At 42.4% G+C, this 21,650-nt stretch overlaps 1 protein-coding gene across 3 annotated transcripts in view; it reads left to right on the forward strand.

Annotated features, from left to right (window-relative positions):
• DCAF5 (DDB1 and CUL4 associated factor 5) overlaps positions 1–21,650 on the forward strand; it is a 43,334-nt gene that overhangs the window by 2,769 nt on the left and 18,915 nt on the right. For 2 of the 3 annotated variants that reach the window (XM_080972254.1, XM_080972256.1), the window contains exons 2-5: positions 6,425–6,568; positions 8,432–8,468; positions 9,547–9,686; positions 13,926–14,055. In XM_080972254.1, coding sequence (XP_080828380.1) covers positions 6,425–6,568; positions 8,432–8,468; positions 9,547–9,686; positions 13,926–14,055 — 451 coding nt within the window. Of the gene's footprint in view, positions 1–13; positions 38–6,424; positions 6,569–8,431; positions 8,469–9,546; positions 9,687–13,925; positions 14,056–21,650 lie in introns of those variants that run through there. The other variant, XM_080972255.1, reaches the window with a different exon arrangement.

Below are 21,650 nucleotides of genomic sequence, written 5' to 3' on the forward strand. Positions count from 1 at the left end.
GGAAGGCTTGCCTGGCACCAATATTTTTTTGGACCAGGTACTTGAATGCTAATATAATTATAGCTCCTGCGGGCATTCTGCCTGAGTATTTTTAGGGAGTGTGCTTATGTAGTGGGTAGGGGAGGAGTATTCATCTATTATAATGAGTGGATAATCTATTTTAGTGTATGACTGCTGATTTTGAATGTTGTATTTGTATATATTATCAGTTGCTTTGAGATCCTGAATAGTGGCATAATAAAGGAAATATAGGAAGCTGCCTTACAGTGAGTCAGACCATTGGTCCATATTGCTCAGAGCCATCAACGCTGAATGGTAGCAGTTTTCCTGGGTTTCCAGCAAAAGTCTTTTCCAGCCCTGCCTGGAGAATCCAAAAATTTAACTTGGGACCTTCTACATGCAAAGTGTGTTCTGTACTATGGAGCTGTAACCCTTTTCCTAAATATATTTCAAGGCACTTATAACATGCTGTGATAGGGTCACTGTTTCCACTTCTCAGATATGAAATGGAAACTAGCACAAATTATTTGCCTCAGGCTGTCTGAGTCCATTCCTTAGCCCTTTATAGTCCTCTGCTTGGAAGGTAATCTCTCTCAATATCAAAGGGTATTTCTGCTATTACTGTTCTAGCAATAATTATGTTCCATTTGATTTAACTGGGCTTTAATCTAAGGTGAACAGATTAAAAAATTAGCTAATTTTCATTTTGTCTAGCTTTCAAGTGACTTAAATTTGCATATGGTAAAAGACACAGTGTGGGTGCTAGGAAGGAACAGTTTTTGTGAAGCGTGAGAGGTTTTAAAGTGGAAAAAGACAAAACTCATTGTTTTGATGAAAATGACATCTTTATTGCTTTACTACATCTCAGGATATTCCATATTCTACTAACATGCCAGAGCTAAAGTGCTTTCAGAAATAAACAAGTTCAATGCCCATCATTATTGTGGAAGCTCCAAGTTTAGAAGACATGTTAATAGAGATTTCAAGTGAGCCCTCACTACTTCAGATGTGTGATCTATATTTAAAGAAACAGCTGTTTCATTCTGGAAGTTGTCTACATCCCCACCCTACCCCCACTAAAAAAAAACAACAGCCTTGGTGTGTGGATGAAAGCTGCTGTTTGATGTGCAATATGATTAACCCTTTAGAATCTTTTTTTAGTCCCTGATTATTGGTAGGAAAATGTTCACCAACTTTTAAACACAAGCTAATCTACCTATAAGAGGCAATAATCCTAAACTACTCCTGTCCTATTTTCAATATTATTCAAAGGCTGCTTTGTTGTGATTAACTAAGTAATACATAGTAATCATATTTAGGCAATTGCAGGTTCCATCAGCTGCAGCTCCCAAAACGGGTGGATGGAGTACTATGCAGTATGTGAATGAAGAGGGTGAATAGATTGTGGGATTATGATTTTTCAGGAGAGGAGAGTGCATAAAACTAGCCTTGGTTGCAAACCCTTTCCCCTCTCTACAGCAGAAATAAGGCTATTTAATATTTTAATAATATTTAATTTATTTCTCAATGATTTATCAGTATCGATATTAAAACATACTAGCAGCATTTATACACTTTTGAGCGTATCTGAATGTTATGGACAGAACTGTAACGAATACTGGGTTTTGGCTTCAAACATTCATCACTTGTTGTAGAAGTGTATCCAAAAAATGTGGACTTGTAAGGTTTTTGAAACTTAAGCACTCTAGCAAGAAAGGAAAGAACGAGCTCTCCACTGAAAAGAGTATGGCTGCAGTTTGGATAATTAGGTTCAAATATATGGGAAAACACACATTTTATTTAGAGACCAGATTCACAAGACTATGGTTTGTGGAATATTTGTTGCATAGAAGAGGACTGTTGGCAGGTATAGCCTTTCCCCCCTGTACAAATATGACAGGATATTTCACTTGCAGACACTCTCTGAACTGCCCAGCTAGTAAATGTACTGGACCCTTGTCCTCCTCCACAGTTGTCGGACCATGAGGCAACTCACTTGAGATCCCTATACAGTACTGGTTCTCGCATATCTAGTACAAAGCCTTTAACTTCAGAGGTTTCTGTAGCCTTGCTCCATCTCCTGCCTTAGTTCAGATGATATCCTGCACGTGACCTTCGTTATTCAACTCTTACCAATTGTCTAAAAACCTCCAGTTTGCCCTCCCCTCTCCAATCATTGCACTGCCCACCCATGGATGTTGAGGGGGGGTGTTCTGTCCCTCCTGGCATACTGCTTTGTCCTTCTTAAATACCTCCTCAAAGCCTACCTTTTCCTGGCCTGTATCTTTAGTTACCTTTGGTTCCCCAGCTGCCATCTTGCTCTCCTTTGGTAACTTTGTTTTTCCTTGATGTTTAATGTCTGTTGACTGCTGCTGTTCTACTACATTTGAATCCACCTTTCCTCTAAGGAGTTCAGAGTGGCGAGCATGCAGAGGTGTATCTAGGGGTTGATGAAACTGGCCCCTGCAGAGCAGGGTGCAAAAATCACCTACCGGGCTATGGAGTGTATGATGTATATGTGCTTGGTGATGCAATGCCACTGTTGCAGTGAGATCAAACACAGGCTTTCTCTGCAGGAAAGTGATTTTTTTTTGGGGGGGGGTGTGCCAATACAGCTTATTGCCAAGGGCTTAAGGGACCCTTGGCACACTTCTGCCAGCATAGTTTTCCTTCTTCCCATTTTAGGTAGGTTGAGGTAGGTTGGCCTGGGTGTATTTGACTGCCCCAATAAGTTTCATGGCCAAGTAGGGATTTGAACTTAAGTTTCCTCCATCCTAGTCACGCATGAGCCATTATTCCACATAGTGTCTCTCTTTTGTCTACTTGACAGAAAAGTTGCCCACTTCCTAAACTTGTTACTAGGCTCTTCTAAAGTGAATAGGTTTCCTTTATCCTGAATGAAATAAAAGGGTTAGACTACTTCTAGGGCTTGATTCAATGCATCCTTAAAAGCACACCTTAGAATATTTGCCTTAAAGTAATATTCTGGTTATGACTTTCCCTTCTGTGAAACATGAGCAGGTTTCAAATATGACAACCATTGGTGAATTTGCAGCAGTCTATATTCTTTAGAAATGAAAAGGAGATGGTACTAATATTCAAAAGTGAATTTTATCTATTTGGAGCTATTAATTTTATTAGAGTGTAAATTGGTTAGTTCTTTACTTGATATAGACAAATTCTTAATGAAAAGTGTAGCAACGTATTTTAATGAACAGAATGTGCTTAGGCTTCTCATGTTAACTGTTATCTTTTTACTTGTCTTTTCTATTCCAATCTTTACCTTCTTAATTGAACCCAGAATTCTTCTGCTAGAATTATCTGCAGCTGGTTGGACCACATCAAACAGCTGTTGTTTTCTCTTTCCACCCCAGCAACATCTTTCTTCAAAACACTTATCTTGCTCTCTTGATTTCCCCACCCTTCCCATTCTCTCTCTCTCTCAAATTTTGACAGTCTCCAAGTTCTACCATTCTTACTCATTCTCCTATCTGCCTTTCCTAGATCAATCCACAAAAGTCCTGAGTTCTTCCTGAGAAATTCGGAACAATATTGATCTTGAAAGATGTACAAATAGCCTCATATCTGAACTGTTTCTCTGTGTGAAAACATTATCACTCCTTTCCTAGAGCAGCTCCCTGTCACAGAAGGAATGACAGCCTAATTCCATATGAAGAATATAAGAATTATAAGTGGGGCCCTACAATGAAATGTTGCAGCATGAGCTGCTTCTGTTCAGAGGTCCAGCCACTCCACTCCATTCCATTCCCCCTCACCCCTTGTCCAACCCCCTCGGCAACAGGAAGTCAGCATTTTGTGTCCACTGAGCATTCTTAATCCTAACTGGGGTGTGTTTGGGATTTTTTGGGGGGTGGGGTGGGAGGTAGAGCAGACGAACTAATGCTCAATCCTATCTACTTAAAAATCTTGAAATCTCCCTTGATTTCTATGTGCACTGTTAACATCTTTCCTGAGGAATATACTTAAGTGCATTTTATACAGGTGAGCCAGAGGAGTTTACCTCAGTGGGTGCAGAGAGTAGTGAATGCCTCAGTACAGGTGCAGGAGGTACCACTGGCCCTTAGATAAGCAGTGGGATGCCCCCTTAAGAGGACCTCCCTGGACCCAGAAGTGTTAAGCAGCCATCACCCAGTTGTTAGTTGTCCCTTGTTAAGCAAGGTGCTCAGGATCCTCATGGCAGTTCAGCTATAAGAGTGCTTGGAAGAAGTAGATTATATCAGGGGTTGGCAAGCTAAGGTCTGTGGGCCAGATCAGGCCCAATTGCCTTCAGGATCTGGCCTGCAGACTGTTCGTGGATCTGCGTGGGGATTCTGTTCATTTGGGCTGTGCCATTCCCCCCCCCGCGCCATTCCATTCCATCCCCCCCCTCACACACACCGCTGCACCCCCTCCTCCCTCCTTCCTCCTGGCTTCTCCCCTCCCTGCCTAGAGCAGGAAGGGGGCTGGGCTGGGCTGGGCTGGGCTGGCTGAGCGCCATTTTAAGCAGCCCCTCTCCGGAGCCAGCCCTTTCACGCCACTCATCTTCCCTCCACCACTGATGCCCTGGTGCTCCTGTGGGCCAGAGAGTGGAGCGGATGAGCTCCCTCTGTCTACCCACAAGAAGCAGCAGCGGTGGTGGACCCCTGGGAAGGTAAGCGCAGTGAGTGGGGAGGACGACTACTTGCCCCCCTCACCTCTTCTTCCAGCTCCCCCTTCCCCGGTGCCGCTTCTCCGGCCCATCACAAGGTCTGAGGGACAGTGGACTGGCTGGCTAAAAATGTTTGCCGACCCCTGGATTATATGGACCATTTTCAGTCTGTTCAGGCTCTGGTAAGGCACCTGAATGGCCTTGGTCACCAGTCTCTCTGCCTCTCTCAAATTCTTCAACACAGCTATTCCTTAAAGAACAGTGCACCAAGGTCACACCCATGACTTCTGTCCAGCAGTCATACATGTAACTTACAGTTCAGTACACTGTCCTCTGTACAGTAGGACACATGGCCAACCTAGAATCATTGAATTTTAGAGTTGGAAGGGATCCCAAGGGTTCTCTAACCCAAACCCCTGCTAGGCAGGAATCACAAGTAAAGAATCCCCGACAGATGGTAATCTAATCTCTCTGAAAACCTCAAATAAAGGAGAGTCCCTTGAGGAAACATCTGAAGGCAGCCCTATATAGGGAAGCTTTTTAATGTTTTACTATGTTTTTATATATGCTGGAAGCCACCCAGAGTAGCTGGGGCAACCTCAAGAGCATTCCACAGGGTGGGCACCACTACTGGGAAGGTCCTCCGCCTGGTTCCCTGTAGCTTCACTTCTCGCAGTGTGGGAACCGCCAGAAGGCCCTTGGTGCTGGATCTCAGTGTCTGGGCTGAACGATGGGGGTGACTTGGCTTCTAGACCCTTTGTCATCTTTGTCGATATCCTTCTTAAACTGTGGTGCCCAGAGCTGGACACAGTACTCCAGGTGGGGTCTGACCAAGGCAGAATAGAGTGATACTATTACTTCACTTGTACAAGTAGATAGACCTGTGGCAAACAGTTGTTGATACACTAGGGCTATAACTATGTCCAAAAGCTGAAATAGACCTGTAGTGCTCACTTCCAAACACTCCATCTTTGGGGACATCTTTGGAAGCACTGTTAGGAGTTACAATTATGCCTGTAAATAGATGAGATGTGCTCAGAAGTATACCCTTGGACTTGCTGCTTGGATTTATTATTCTGGCAAGCTATGTAAACACATCCAAGTATATTCAGTTCATAACAAGTCTACTTAAAAGGGCAAGATTGGAGATTAAGTACAAACCCAGTAGTAAAACCTTAATTTTCTCAAGTCTCCTCAAATTGTAGCCTGAGGTTGTCAGAGGATTTTGTAGGCTTTTGTTTCTTCCATTGAGCACATCGCAGATATCCATGATTTAATTGTTTTGGGAGCTAATTTACCTTAAAAACTTTCCACTTAATCATGGTGCATGTTGGAAAAGTGTTTCCTAGTATGATGTGGTGGTTAGACTTGGAACGGGGAAGCTGGAGTTCAAGTCCCTACATGACCATGAAGCTCAGTGGGTGACTTTAGCCAGTTACACTCTGCATCACAGTGCTGTTGTGGACAAAAACTTGGAGAGGGGAACCGTATATGCTAATCACGAGCTCCTTGGAGGAAGGGAAGGATATAAATGCAATAAATAAAACACGTAGTGTTGACTCTTGTCTCTAATCACAGATGATGCAATTGTTGTATATGATAGCTTCTTTCTGGAAAACCACTGAGCAACAGTGAAGAGATTTTGCTTATAATGGGGCTGTTCATAGTGCCACAGCAATAGAGGCTCCGTAATTTGGCTTTCATGTTGTAAATGCTGGTTTCAGCAGAAATTGTGCAGGTGCTTATAGTGCTGTTTTTCTCCACTCTCCCACATAGGTGGAGACGACCGCCGAGTTCTACTGTGGCATATGGAACAAGCCATCCACTCCAGAGTCAAGCCTGTTCAGCTGAAAGGGGAACATCATTCAAATATCTTCTGCCTAGCTTTTAATAGTGGCAACACCAGAGTATTTTCTGGAGGTAAGGAAGAAAAGCTTCAAGGGGAACATCTTCAATGGAAAATTAGGGTTTCAGAATCTTTCTGTGAATTTATTTTCTTTACAGTATACTTTTGGTTTTTCACTTGTGTAGGCTTGGCATCCTAACAACAATCCCTGCAAAGGGAATTCTGCCTTTTCTGAGCATAATATTTTGGATCGGGGAGAATTGTGTTCCTCCTCCCAGGTAGTCTGTGAATTGCTATTTGGGCAGTGGTTGTGGGAGTCTCAGAGACTCTGCTGGATGCTGCCTGTGACTTGGAGTACAATATGTTGCCTGCCTCAGTTAGCATATAACCACCATATTTTAAAAGGAGGAGAACATCAGCAGCAGGACACTTCCCCACCCACCATCCACCCCTGGTGCAGTTCTCCTTAACAGGTTGGCACTGAAGAGTGCATGAACAAATATAGACAAGCAAGGATGAAGAACAAGTTCTTCTGCTCAGCAAGATTGTCCTATCCTCTAAATCCATTCTGTGTGGATGGGCTATAAGGTAAAGGTAAAGGGACCCCTGACCATTAGGTCCAGTCGTAGCGGGCTCTGGGGTTGCGGCACTCATCTCACTTTACTGGCCGAGGGAGCCGGCGTACAGCTTCCGGGTCATGTGGCCAGCATAACAAAGCCGCTTCTGGCGAACCAGAGCAGCGCACGGAAACGCCGTTTACCTTCCCGCCAGAGCAGTACCTATCCATCTACTTGCACTTTGACGTGCTTTCGAACTGCTACGTGGGTAGGAGCAGGGACCAAGCAATCCCCCCCATCGCGGGGATTCGAACCACCGACCTTCTGATTGGCAAGTCCTAGGCTCTGTGGTTTAACCCACAGCGCCACCCGCATCCCATATGTGGGTGGGCTATATCACACTCTTAATATGCAAGAGGGGCATGTGGTAAGGAAAGGCAACTAGCGTATGCTTGGGCTGGATAAAAAAAATCATGTGACTTCAGCTAGGCTGGGATAGCTTAACCTGTTTGGGGCTGAACTGACCCATGATCATCAATCCTTTAGGAGCTGCATGTCAGAGTGGGTATTCCCAGAGTGTCAAACTGGGTGTGAGAAGAACTGTGGTAGGGGGCTTGGAAGGTCACACAGAAGGTTTTGATGCAGGGGATCTGCAGGAGCTGTCAGTAATGTTTTAAAAACTATAAAAAGTTGTTTAAAAAATAAATATTTAAGGAGTAGTCTTGGGCACTCACAAAAACCTTGGTGATGGGACTGGATATGGCCAGCATGCCATAGGCTAGCCAGCCTTTAGGCTGTCAATTCAGAGACAGGCAAAACCATGTTGAGCAGCAAACAGGAGTCCTGATCCTGTGTTTTCCTCTAGCATGTAATGTGATGGCATTGGCAAGACCAGGAGGGTAAGTAGGCTGGGGGAATGCTTGAGCTTCTTATTTCCCAGCCACTTTCCTCCACTCGATGGGGGCTAGCACCTAACCCTGGAACCAGGCAGAGGGCGAGATTGCGGAGGTCCGAAGAATGAGCACTTGGGTGGAGGGCGCTGCCATTATGATCTAGAATGGAGTGCAAGAGGTGGGGAAGCGCTGAAGTTTGGTGTTGCACAGGGCGCCACTGAAATTTGAGACCCCCCAGGTCTACCACTGTGAGCAGCACTTCCTCCCTGTACTTCTTCTCCCGGACAAATGTTGTCTCATTTCTGCTACTGGGTATGTCCAAGTCAAGCAAGCAGGGAATTGGGAGGAATTTTACCCTGGACACCTTGTGCTGCCATGAGAAAAAAGTAGCAGGCTCATCTTTTTTTATTTCAAAATGAAAATTGCAAGCACATTATTTCTCAGTTTTCATTACTAATATGCTATAAAATTCTGTTTCTTCATCTAGGTAATGATGAACAAGTGTTGCTCCATGACGTTGACAGGTAAATGCATTACCTGCAATGCCTGAACACTCTTGGTGTGTGTGTGTGTGTGTGTGTGTGTGTGTGTTTGTTTCCTAAATGCTAACCGGTTGTTGTATGATATTTTCACTAATACAGGGGTTGCCAGCATTGTGACCTCCAGATGTTGCTGGGGTCCATTTCCCGCCATCACTAACCATTGGCCATGCTTGCTGAGGCTAATGAGAGTTGGCAGTTGAGCTGCATCTGGAGGGCACAAGGTTGGCTAATCCTGACCATGTTGGCTGAAAGCCTATGCGAACACCCATTCTTGTTTGTCTTCTATTTACTGCTTTCTCATGATATTTTATCTTCGTCCTCTTGTCTTTCCCCTTGATATGGTTACTAGATAACATACTATGGAAAAACTGTATCAGAGCCATTAGGCTTGTTAAGCTATACAGCAGAATCTTAACCACGTCTACTCAGAAGTAAGTCCTGTTGAATTCAATGGGGCTTATTTCCAGGTAAGGGTTTAGAGCTGCAGCCTTCCCAAATAATGTAAAATAGCCAAAGACCCTGATCTGGAGAGATCCTAATGTATGTGCTTTCTTTCTTTCCTTTTTTATATTTAACCCTCCCTACCCTGGGGGCAGATTCACAAGCAGTTTTTAAAACATCTGAGTTTAAAGAACTGGTGATTTTTATGGATGGTGTGGGGAAATAAGTTCTGCCAGGTGTATAGGACCAAAAATATTCACTTTGCATACCAGCCCCCATGTGTGTTGATATTTCCTGCTAACTGAAAGCCCAATTCTATGCACAATAGGTTGCGCTTATTTCAATGGGGCTTACTTCCAAGTAAGTGTGCATACAATTGCAGGGATAGGCTACAATCCTTCCCTCATTTACCTGGGATAATGTTAGTGGACATGTATAGGATTGTACTGTTCAATCTCCAAATCTCTATTGTTAAATTTTCTACCTACTGCTACTCATATACAGGATAATGGACTTTACATATTTTCAAGTAACATTTTTCAGTGCTACCTGGCAGACTGTCCTGCCTAGCCTTAAATGAGAAAGAAAGATGAAAAACAGATGTCTGTGTCTTTTTCAGCGGTGAAACCTTGGATGTATTTGCCCATGAAGATGCAGTGTATGGGCTCTCTGTGAGTCCCGTGAATGATAACGTTTTTGCAAGCTCATCTGATGACGGCAGAGTTCTCATTTGGGATATCAGAGAGTCTTCGCAGGGAGGTGAGGGCTATGTTTGAGTGTGAATGGTGGTGAGCTCTCTCATTGGAGGGAGTTCGTCCTGAGATGTGAAAGTCCAGAAAAAAACAGAGGGAGAGGGAGAAAGAATACCTTTCTAGTCCCCCTCCCCACTTTTCTGAGGGCGGTTAAAACTTTCCAACAGAAAAAAAATGAACATTTTGGGAATGTTGGGGGGACTATTTTGAAATGTTTTCTTTTTTATAAATGAAATGCTTTACTGTAATGTATTATATAATCATAGTATCCACAATCCATGTTACTTTAAAAGTGTCATTGTATTCCTGCTAATAATTTCAGCTGTTTACAATGGTCTCTCAAATACGTTAGAAGGTTATTCCAGTCTTTTAAGAATACTTGGTCTTCCTGATTTCTCATCTTTCCCACCAGTCTAGCTATTTCTGCATATTCCATCAGCTTGGTCTGCCACTCTTCTCTGGTCGGTACTTCTTCTTTCCATCTCTGGACAAGAAACATCCTGCTGCTGTCGTTGCATACATAAACAGTCTTTTATTTTCTTTTGGTAGTTAAAATGCCTAACAAAAAAGCCTCTGGTTTTTTTAAAACAAAAGTTACCTTAAACATTTTTTTCAGCTCATTCTATATCATTTCCCAGAAAGCTTTTACTACCCCACATGACCACCACATGTGATAAAATGTACCCTCTTTCCTTTTACATTTCCAGCACACATTTGAACTGGTTCTAAACATTTACGCAGTTTTACTAGGTGCCAAATACCAACGGTACATCATTTTCATATAATTTTCTTTCAACGAACAGCAGGCTGTAAACTTCAAATCCTCTTTCCATAACTTTTCCCATGAAGAAAACTGTATATTATAACCAAAATCTCTTGCCCAGTGTATCATTACTGATTTAACTTCTTTGAGAGTGATCATTCTTATATATGCTGCAGACAGAGACAATGTGCAAATTCAGGATGCATTTCTGCACCTAGGAGGTGTTGTCATCTTCATATCTTCATGAGGGGAACACCTAGAACCTTAGTTGCTTGTGAGTTGCTGCTTGCCACCTTCTGGTGATCTTTGTTCTCATTTGGAGATACCTGAAGGAAGAATGAGGCATATGCTGTCCTTTTGGCATGACCCTTCACATCTAGTTGAACTTCCCACCTTGCAGACACCTTGCTACATAACTAAGCCATTTATACATCTGAGACTTCAAGCCTATGTGTGCCTACCTGGGAGTAAGTGCCACTATATTTCTGTATAAACATTCATAGGATTGTTCTGTAAATTTTTTAAAAAATACGTTCAATAGTGCAATTTTATATGCAAACCTAAAATGATGCATTCCATGTTAAAGCAGTAAAACAAGTGAAGGTTTAATACAAAAGTTAGCATTGCATATATTTAAATCGTCCTGGAATTTACCGTATTCTGTGTTCTTGAAGGGGGAAGGTCCTCTTTCCACCCCTGCCCCATGGCTTTGAGATTTCCAGAAACTTCACATCTCTAGAGTGTGTTAAAGGGTGAAATGGATTGCTTTATCCCTGTTGTGGTGGAGTCTTATTTGATTTTACAAGTATTTCTAGGGCAGCTGACACTAATAAAAACCAATGAAATGAAATGAAACTCCCACAAGAATAAAAGAGCAGGTCCATTTGTACTCTAAGCCAGTATCAGTGGAGATTTAAAAAGCCTGGGAAAATGAAACATCTGTACCTTGGGCCAAAAAATAATCATCATAATCCTAGGAATATAAGTGCACTGAATTTTGTGTTGGGGGGGGGGATGAAGGGAGGACTGTTGTTAATTGTAAGATTCTTGAAAACCTGAATAAAATGTTAATGACATGTTAAAGCCTCTCAAGGAAAAGCAAAGGAAGATAATCACAACCAAGAAGCGCCATCTCTGCTAGTTGGGTCACCTAGAGGACGGCTTCCAAAGATTACTTTAGTATTGTATGGGCTGGTTCATTGGGCATAGGCCCAAGGATGAACTGTGTCTGCCCGGGTTATACCTCTGCTTTTAAGTCTTTTCATGCACTGATTTTCAGAATGATTTGCTGAGCATTTACAATCGCTCCCTGTGCTTTGTACACTGGGAACTTGCCTATTGATCTGCAGAGGACTCTGTTGAATTTAACTCGCTGGGTTAGGTTTTGGACAGGGGTTGTGTAGAAGCCATGTGTGAATTCTTGAATTTCCTCGTTTAGTTGAAAGTTCAGCTAAATAAGATCTTTTCTACGATGTTCTTGTAAGCTGCTATTAGGATACCATACATATCGGTACAAAATGCCTCCAACTGTGAGTGATTTAGGGACTAGTGAAAAGAGAGTAGGGGAGTAGATGGCCCTTGAATATATTTCTGCATAACAGAGTTGCTTTTGTTGTAGAGTAGAAAGGGAGCTGCCTCCCAAGGCAGCTTAGCTTGATCACTGTCTAATAGCTCTTGTTCATTAGAAAGTTTCTCATCCTCCAAACCAAAATTTGCTTCCCTGCAATTTCTACCCATTGGTTCTAATCTTGCCCTTTGGCAAAGCAGAACACAAGTCTGATCCATCTTCCACATGACAGCTCTTAGATATTTGAAGATCTCCATCATAGGTCCCTGTAAACACAGGCAGTGACCATTTTAGATGTGTCTGATGTATGCACATTGTGCCAAACCCAGAAGTGACCTGAAAACACTGCAGAACGGGGCAGGGGTGGAACAGGGTGTTTGCAGGCTTTTCCTATGATGTTTCAAATATAGGCGATTTCACTTAAACGCGTGGTGCCTTGGAACGTAACCGACACATAAATTGGGAGTTGCCTGTAATGTAAAGATGGATCTGTGGATCCTTGAGGTTTGAAGATTTCTGTAGACTAGGTGTGGCTATTCTGTGTCCCTCTGGAGCTTGTTGGTATCCCAACTCCCATCTGTCTCAGCCAGTGAATAAGCTGCAGCGAAGCATCTCATGCTCCCCCAGCTCCTGACTTCCTTCAGCACAAGCATGAGTAGTTCAGAAGTTTCCGCCTTCTTTATTTTTTCCTTAACTACTTTTGCCTAGCTACAACTTCTTGTGTCATCTGAGGTCGTGTACTATGGTTTGTTAACAATATTTTGCAACATCAGTCACGTTGAAAGAAAAGGGGGAGTATTTGAGCTAAAGGCTCCCTCTGGCTTTCTTTCATCATGCTAAAGCTTTGGTTTACTGTAATGTCTGTCCGTTGGGTACGGGATCTATGACTCAAAAGGGCAATAATTTTATTTGACTTTTGACACAATCCTAAGCATACTTACTTAGAAGTGAGACCAATTATGTTCAATGGGTGTTATTCCCAGCTGAGTGTGGATAGGATTGCAGCCACAGTGTCTGATAATTCACAATTTTAAATATGGGTGTCTTCAGCGGTGAAGGGATTTGTGCAATGAGGATTTTTTTTTTGTCATCTGAGTGAAGTCTGTCTGATGATTTAGGGAATGAAAATAAATGGGTCAAATAAGGAAGCAATTGTTCATAGAATCCTAGATCTTGACCTATATTTAGAAATGCTAGACATTAAGGATTTTATTACAAACAAGCCTTTGGTAGAATGGCGGGAATGCTGGAAAACTGAGTAACAAGGAAAGTGTATGGATTTGGCAAAGATATTTGGGATTCAGAGTTCTCTCAGCAACTTGGACAAGTAATTCCAGCTTTAGGATGTTGATGGGGCAGCTACACTTGCTTGTTGTAGCACATTAAACTCATGAAATAAAACTGTTGAAAAACCTCTACTCTATTGAAATGGTTTCAGTGTCACATTACTTTTAATGCCATAATCTAGTTTTAATTAGATGAAATGTCAAGAACTTATGAGAAGTTCCCTTGTGGACTACCACAATGTTTTGTGTGCTAGTAAATGCAATGTTTATGGATTATACTAAAGTAATTTATTTAAAACTCTTTCAATAAGACACAAATCTAAATTAAAATATTTTCCACTCTGTCAGAGTTCCAAGATCTCCCACTTAGTAAAAAATGGTTTCTGTAGTAGATACTACTTCATCAGTACACTAGCACTGTACATTTCTGAGCCACAAATTACCAATTAGTATGTGGGAATTCTGTTTAATGCTAGGGAAAGATGCATAAAACCTGACTACCAACACTAAATAAATTCTTGAAAGGGTTGACAAATTTCCCATTAAGAAAAGGTTTAGCCAGCTGTCAGCATTGTACAAGAGGTGTTGTGCCTTTAAAAGTAAATTGATCTTATCTTGTTTTGTTAACAGAGCCCTTCTGCTTGGCTAATTATCCATCAGCCTTTCACAGTGTGATGTTCAATCCAGTGGAGCCCAGGTTACTCGCCACTGCCAACTCAAAGGAAGGTGTAGGACTCTGGGACATTCGCAAGCCTCAGAGGTAAGACTCTTCTTTCTTATGTATTGTTTTGTGAAAGTGGGAAGACAGAAAAAAGCTCCTACTGGAACTCAGTTGAACTTGGTGCTTGGTAATGTTGTGGGGAAAATACCCACCCAGCATTCACTGCCAGGATTGATCGATTAGGCAAAGAATGGTGAGTGGGTCTTTCCCCCCACAACAGTAATGTGGAGTAATTAAACTTCTCTAAGTGTGTATTTTTTCTTAGTTTATAAAGCTAAGTAATATTAGCTTCTCTGTTGAAACATTTCAGATAAACTGGATATATGTGTGCCCATGATTGAACATAAATCTGTAGCAGCTGGTTGATCTGTATTAGGCTTTGAGGCTTTTAACTGCATGTGGTATTGCTTTGAGTTCTTAATTCCCTACAGCTCACCAATAGCTCCTATAAGTTTTGAACTGCCTGGGCTGTTCATATTTGAAATTTCCATGGACCACATTTTTATGTTGAAAATTATGTTTGACTAGTAGTTCCGTGACTAGTAGTTCTCCACACCTAATGGCAATTTGTTGATGTATCCGTGTGCTCTGTATATGTTTCTCAAATCACTTTGTTTCAGAATGGAAGGAACCTATGGATCATCTAGCAGAATTAACTGCTCCAAGTGTGATAGTCTATCCAGACTTTATTTTGAAAACTGCTAGTGAAGAGGGCATCACTAAGCAGTCTCCCATCCTCATTCTGTATGGGGCTGTCCTTTATTGTCACTGAAATGTCCTATTCAATCCAAGTGTGTTTTTGTTCTGGCTTTGAAATTTGTTCCTCCTTGCCCTATTCTATAACAAATGAAATTTACTAAATGATCTATTGAACCCCTATGCTTCCACTACATAATGCTGGGTGCTTCCATGCTGGTCATTTTTCTTCTGTAGTTGACATGATTTGCTCACTCACGTTTCATAGAGAATTTGGATGATATCGCTCCTAAACCGTTCCAACACTGACCTCCCACTTAATCTCTCAGCCATTTGTAATCAAATGTTTTGGCTTCCAGCTAGAGTGCTCTACATTCCTTGCATACAGAGATTGCTATAATGCTGTCATTTCTCCTTTTTTGGAAGAGACTTGGATGATGTGGGCAGCGATGTAGCTAAAGACCGTGGCTCTATCTACATTGCCCTATATCTACCATTGCCTGCCTGCACCTCCACCACTACCTTGCCAGGAATGTGCCCCTCCCCGTCATTGCCTCTTCCTGGCTTGAATCTGCCAATTTTAAAATCTCAGTACAATAGTGCAACAAAAGTCTAATGTGATAACAAGCATGTTAAGTTTCACTGCTAATATTATACAGACATACGAGCTAGGTTCATCCTGCCTGTACTATACAAACTCCCAGGATGTACAGAACGACTTTGTATCTCCCTACTATTCTAGTATGAAAACCCAGATGTCACATACTCAGTTGCTAGATTTTGCACTGCCATGATGGACACACCGTATTTTTCCATGTATAAGACGCCCCCATTTATAAAACGCCCCCTATTTTTTTAACTCAAAATTAAGAAATTAAGTTGTTTAGCTTTTTGGGGGGGTGGGGGAGGTCACTTACACCAATCGCTCACCCACCTGCCCGCCACTGCCGATTGCTTGCCACAGCCACGGCCGATCGCACACCTCGCCGCTGCTGCCAATTGTCTGCCTGCTTACCGCCACCAACAGCCCACCCGCCCACTTGCCGCAGCCACCAATTGCCTGCCCAATAGCCACAGCCAATTGCCAGCAGGCCATGCTGCAACCACCAGTCACCCGATCAATCGCCACTGCCAATCTCCTGCTTGCTGCTGCCCTTATTCGCACGTTCCCCCCTCTGCATTCACTATCCGTGTATAAGACAACACCCAATTTTTGCCTATTTTTTTTTAGCAAAAAGCTTCGTCTTATACACAGAAAAATACGGTATGTCAGAGGATTGTTTGTGTCACAAACCAAGCCTAAACTTGAAGGCCCATAATGCAAGTCCTGTGCTGCTTCACATTCCCTCCCTTATAGTTGCTTTTAACTGCTTGTCTTTTGTTTCTGTCTACTTTAAGTTTATGTGAGTTATAACCACTTTTAACTATTTTCTTTTATCCCTCTCCTCTTTAAGTCTTATGTGCTTTATTTTATTTGCATGTTTGTATCTCATGATGGTCTGCGACCGCATTAAGTTTGTATGTTATGTACTCTCATTTTTACACAAATAGCAAATTGTGTGAAACCACACAGTGGTAACTTTTTGCCTTTCTTTGAAGGTTAAAAAAACACCTGTGCATTTGTAGTATGGGCAGGAGTTACAGCAGGGGTGAGAAACCTGTGGCCATCTAGATGTTGTTAAACTCTAACTCCCATCAACCCCAGACAGCATTGCAAATGATTGTGGGCTATGGGAATTGTAGCTCAAGAGCATATGGAGGGCCAAAGGTTCCCCACCCCTGGATTACAGGATTTGAGATAAAGGAAAAATAGGTTCTGTGTGGAAAGTGAAAGAGGACTGGCTGTATAAGCCCTGTAAAAGCACCTGCTGTCTCCTTCCAGGCGCCAACAAAGGGATCGTGGGAATCATTTACTGAATTTATGTCCCCCTTCCTCTCCAGAGTAGCAAACAGATAAATAATAAAAAACCAAGAACATTCTAAAAGAGGTAACATGTTCTAAAAACAATTGTGGTTAAAAGCTTCTTCCAACCATGCATGCTATCTTCCAGCCTCTCTCCTCTCAGCCGTGAGCTTCCCTTTCTCCAGTCTTAACTACAAAAATGTTTTTAGGTTGGTCCAAACGTAGTTAATGCTTGTCAGAAATGCTAGGGAGCTGCTGCCAGTCAGCATAGGCAATACTGAGCTCAATGGACCACAGGCCTGACTTGGTGGAAGGCAGCTTCCTGTGTCAACAGTGCACAACTCCTATCCAAACCTGCTGTGCTGTTCTGATATAAAAGAAGCTCTCAGAAATGGAATGCATGTAGAGTGTTGGCAAAAGACATGGCATGGGCTGTCCCAGGCCTTTTTTTGATTTCTTTAGGTCATTCAAGCAACCTCTGCTCTTGTTTGAGACCACAAGCAAACATTTCTCTTCTGAATAGCGTGGGTGGTTTAAACAAAGCTGTTATGAGGCTTCTCTGCCACAAGGAGGTGCCAACAAATCACAATGTGCGTAAGGCCAAGACATGGTAGCATATATAGAACTAAGTGTGGCAATTTATACATTGGTGAATATTATCCATCCAAATCCTAAGGCCACAAAGCATAATCATTCCAGGACTGTTTTCTAGATTTGGACTTCCTAGACTTGTCGATAAAGGTTTATGCCATTGTAAGGTTTTAAAAAAAGGCTATACTTCTGGAATTGTGAGACAGTTTGCTTACTTAAAACAAGGGTGGGGAACCTCAGGCAAGGGAGTTAAATGTGGCCTATCAGGCCTCTATGCCTAACCCTCAGAATTCTCCCTAGGCCTCACCCCTCACTGCCCCAGGTATTTTGACTAGGCTGCAATGTGTCCTTGAACTCTGATAATGTCTCTTGCTTCTCTGGATGGAGGAAAGGAGTGTGCAAAGAAACTAGCTTGCTGTACAAGATTAAAATTGCTTCACCATGGTCTCCGCCCCCTCTCCCAGCATGTGGCCCTTGGAAGGTTTCTCATGAGGGAATGTCTCCCCTTGGGCTGAGCAAGGTTCCCCACACATGATTTAAAACATCATGTGACATTTTTGCCTGTTTCAGCGGTCTTGCTAATGGCTGGCAATAATCAGTCATCATGTGACTTTTTTTTTTAAAGGGGCCTGCTCTTCATGGTTTGCATATCTGGGTACAAGGCTCATGTTGCTTTTAAAAAAACCTTGACATTTTTACTTCCACATAAAGCAACGTGGATGGTTCAGTTTTGGTTTGCTAACAAATAGGCACTTGAATATTCTAAGCAAATTTAGTCCTTCAGGTCGGATCTGCAACAAACGGTTGCCATGTGTGCTCGAGGGCAGGGTTCTAGCTGTGCCTTGGACTGGATACTCCCTTCCTCTCTCCTCACCCCATTTTTCCATTTCTTCCCACAACAGCCAGAAAGGATCCAGTGCCTGCGGAACATGCTTTTAAATATTGTTTTGTGCTTCTTCAAGCCTGCTTGTGGCTGTTTCTTGTGCATTGATGGTGCCATGTTAGTTGCATAAGGATAAGCACTGGGAGAATGAATTTGCTATCTGGGATGTGATAGGATAGCTCTGTAAGTCTGCACAGACTTACCTTCCACCTTCAAAGGCAATTTAAAATCCTGCCTTGCAATATCCTCTTCTCCCCTAACCTTTTGTATGCTTATCGTTCACCTTGATAAACCATTTTGATCAGGCTTAGGCAAACTTGGCTCTCCAGATGTTTTGGGACTGCTACCCGCATGATCCCTAGCTAACAGGACCGGTGGTCAGGGATGGTGGGAATTGTAGTCCCAAAACATCTGGAGGGCCGAGTTTGCCTATGCCTGATTTAAATTAACTTTACTTTTCCTGTTTAACTTTTGGGTCTCTCTCTCTCCCCCCCCCCCCGCCCATGCCATTCTTACTGTAAATCATTATTGCACAGTCAAAAAATATCAGATGGGTTAAAATATTAGCTTGGCAGTTGTATTAACTACTGTGTATTAGTCTGTTCTTGTGTGTTGAGTGTTCAGGGCATTGAGTCCTCCTTCTCCTTTAAAGTCTCTCTGCTTCCCCCACCCCCATTATACTGTAAACAGCAGTGCTAGAAACTGTCAGCTCTTTCCTGCCCATTCCTCAGCCCTTTCCTCCTCCGCCTCAGTGACTGTAATTTCCTGACACCCCTGGCAAGCTTGCAATTCAGTCAGGTGTGTCAGATCACGATATGCAGATTTCGTATTATGAATACAATTGTTGTCATTTCTTCCTCTCGCTTTTCTTTTTCTTTTAAAAAATGTCCCAACTTCGTGCTATGCCTTCCTTCTTTGCACTTTGTTGGCAGTAAGTGGCTGTTTTCAAGCCTCAGGAAAACAATCCATCCATAAAACTTGCCAAAGGGAGAAAAGCTTTATTTAGACTATCTTGTCTATTTTTCCTGGAAAGGAAACCATTAGCTGATGCAGACAGTAGCTCCCATTTGTCATATCCTCTCTCTTCTCATTTGTCTGTTAGCTACTGGTAAAAACTGATTTAACCTTTAAAAAATCTATTCTTGGATTAAGACCCAAAATGTTGCTGTTCCACAGATCCTGCTTCATTTGTCATTTTGTATAGGATCTGTGGCAAATGACATCACCATGGCCTGTTCACATATTCTGCTGCAGTGTAGAGGGTTAAATGTTTAGAATCATAGAATCGTCAAGTTGGAAGGGACCGTGAGGCTCATCAAGACCATCCCCTTGCAATGCGGGAATCTTTTGCCAAATGTCTAGCTCAAACCCTTGACTCTGAGATTAAAAGTTTCAAGTAAGAGACCAGCTGAGCTAATCCAGCTGTTCCGTTTCAGTTAACTTAGACATATGGTAATATATTTGCAAGTTTAATAAACAGGAAATACTTTATATGTAGAGAAATTCATAATATAGAATCATAGAATCGTAGTGTTGGAAGGGACGACAAGGGTCATCAAGTCCAACCCCTTGCAATATCAACTAGATCAGGGCTTCAGCAAACTTTTTCAGCAAGGGGCTGGTCCACTGTCCCTCAGAACTTGTGTGGGGCCGGACTATATTTTGATATGATGCAAGAGCACCACGAGCCACCTGTGTCTTGCGAGCAGCAGGCACTGGTGGCGGCAGTGGCAAGACAATGAGCGGCGCACAAAAGGACTCCAGAGAGGGGCTGCTTAAAATGGTGGCTGCTTGAACGCTGCTGCTGCTGGCACCAACAAAGCCCAGCCTCCTTCCTCCTCTAGGCAGGGCGGGGAGAAGCCAGGAGGGAGGGAGGGAGGAGGCGCTGCCGCCCTATGAGGGAGAGGGAAAGAACGCACGCTCTGCGATCCACGGAGCGATTCCCGGACCGTCTGCGGGCAGGATCCAGAAGGCAATTGGGCCTGTTCCGGCCCACGGACCTTCATTTGCCGATCCATGAAATAGATCATACAGGGCAGGTGTCCATCCAACCTCTGCTTAAAAACCTCCAAGGAAGAAGAGTCCACCACCTCTCATGCGAGTCTGTTCCCCTGTCAAACAGCTGTTAGAAAGTTCTTTCTGATGTTTATGTGAAGCAACAAGTAAGGCTAAAGGAATTGCTGTGGAATAACCGTCTTCTTGTTTATATAAATTGGGATGGGGAACCAAGCTAGGTTTTCAACCTGGTTTAGCTGCTGCATATTATTATTTAGCACCAATCATATAGCTGGGGCTCCATCCTTGCGCAGAAGATTTAATTTACCATTGTAGCTTGTATACAGTACTGTACGTTCTGTTGAAAACTGTTAGTATTTCCAAGCAAATTGTCATGTGAGCAAGGGGGAAATAGATTGATGATAGGGTTGCTACCAGACCAGGAAAAGAAGCAAAGCTTGGCTTGGCTTGGCCTGTCACTAACAGCAGTTTTGATCTGTAGACATTTGTAACAGTATAGAAGAGGCTGAGGACGTTACACTCCAGTATAATTTTTTTGTGAAAGATTGAAGAGAGGTTTGAAGGGGCAGGAAGCTGGTTGGAAATGAGAAGGAAGAATCACATTCTTTTGGCTTCTCTGACTGCGAGACTTCATTTGGATGAACTGAAAACTGTTTTTAGTTACAATGACATTCAGTAGCTGGGAAAGATTGATTTTCAATAGTTTAATACTTTTACCACTGTAAATTTAAAATTCTAATCCTGCTGTATGTAAAATCATTTTGTGCTGGCCTCCATGGTACTTCTGATCAGTGTGCAAACCAGCATCTCATTTTTTTTAGCAAAAGAAAAGCACTGATTATGATACAGAAGGTGAATGAGTTATGAATGCTTTTGCCGCAATAAATTCTGTGGTCCACTGGGAGCCAAACCCTATTTATATTTACTATCTTAATATTCCTCTGTGACTTGGATAGACAGTTTGTATCCATCTGATGCCATGCATTGAGTATTTTATTCCCAATTCTTTGGAACGCCTTAATAGATGTGATCAGAAAGGCTCCCTCCCTCTTGAACCTCAGAGGCTATTCAAGAGGTTATTTAGTTTCCTGTTTTGTGATTAATTTTAAATTAATTTTATCTACTGTACGTCTTTTGTAATTTGTATGTACACCACTGAGAAACCTGTATATAAATAGCTGAAATATTATTGTTCATTTATTAAAGTCCTCCTGAATTCAACAAGAGATTATTTCCTTGTAAGTGCAGGGAATTATAGTTGTAGACCATGAGCCAGTTTAAAGTTGAACCTGCATGTCCGTCTGAAATTATTAGAATGAGTTAGTTGTGGCCAAAGTTTTAGCAAATACTCTTAACTGGATTTGGGACTTGAAATAAACATTGCTACTTGTCTGAGATTTTGCCAAAAATCTAACTGAAATTTTGCGACACATCTAATTCATAAGTTAGTCCTAAGTATAGAGCTTGGGTGGCTTATTGGATACTCAGTAACGTTTCCTTCCTGGAAATTTATTTAGGACGTCTGAGTAATATATGGAGAAGTGT

Source organism: Podarcis pityusensis (genome assembly GCF_964106645.2).
Source record: "Podarcis pityusensis genome assembly, chromosome: 1".
NCBI lineage: Eukaryota > Metazoa > Chordata > Lepidosauria > Squamata > Lacertidae > Podarcis > Podarcis pityusensis.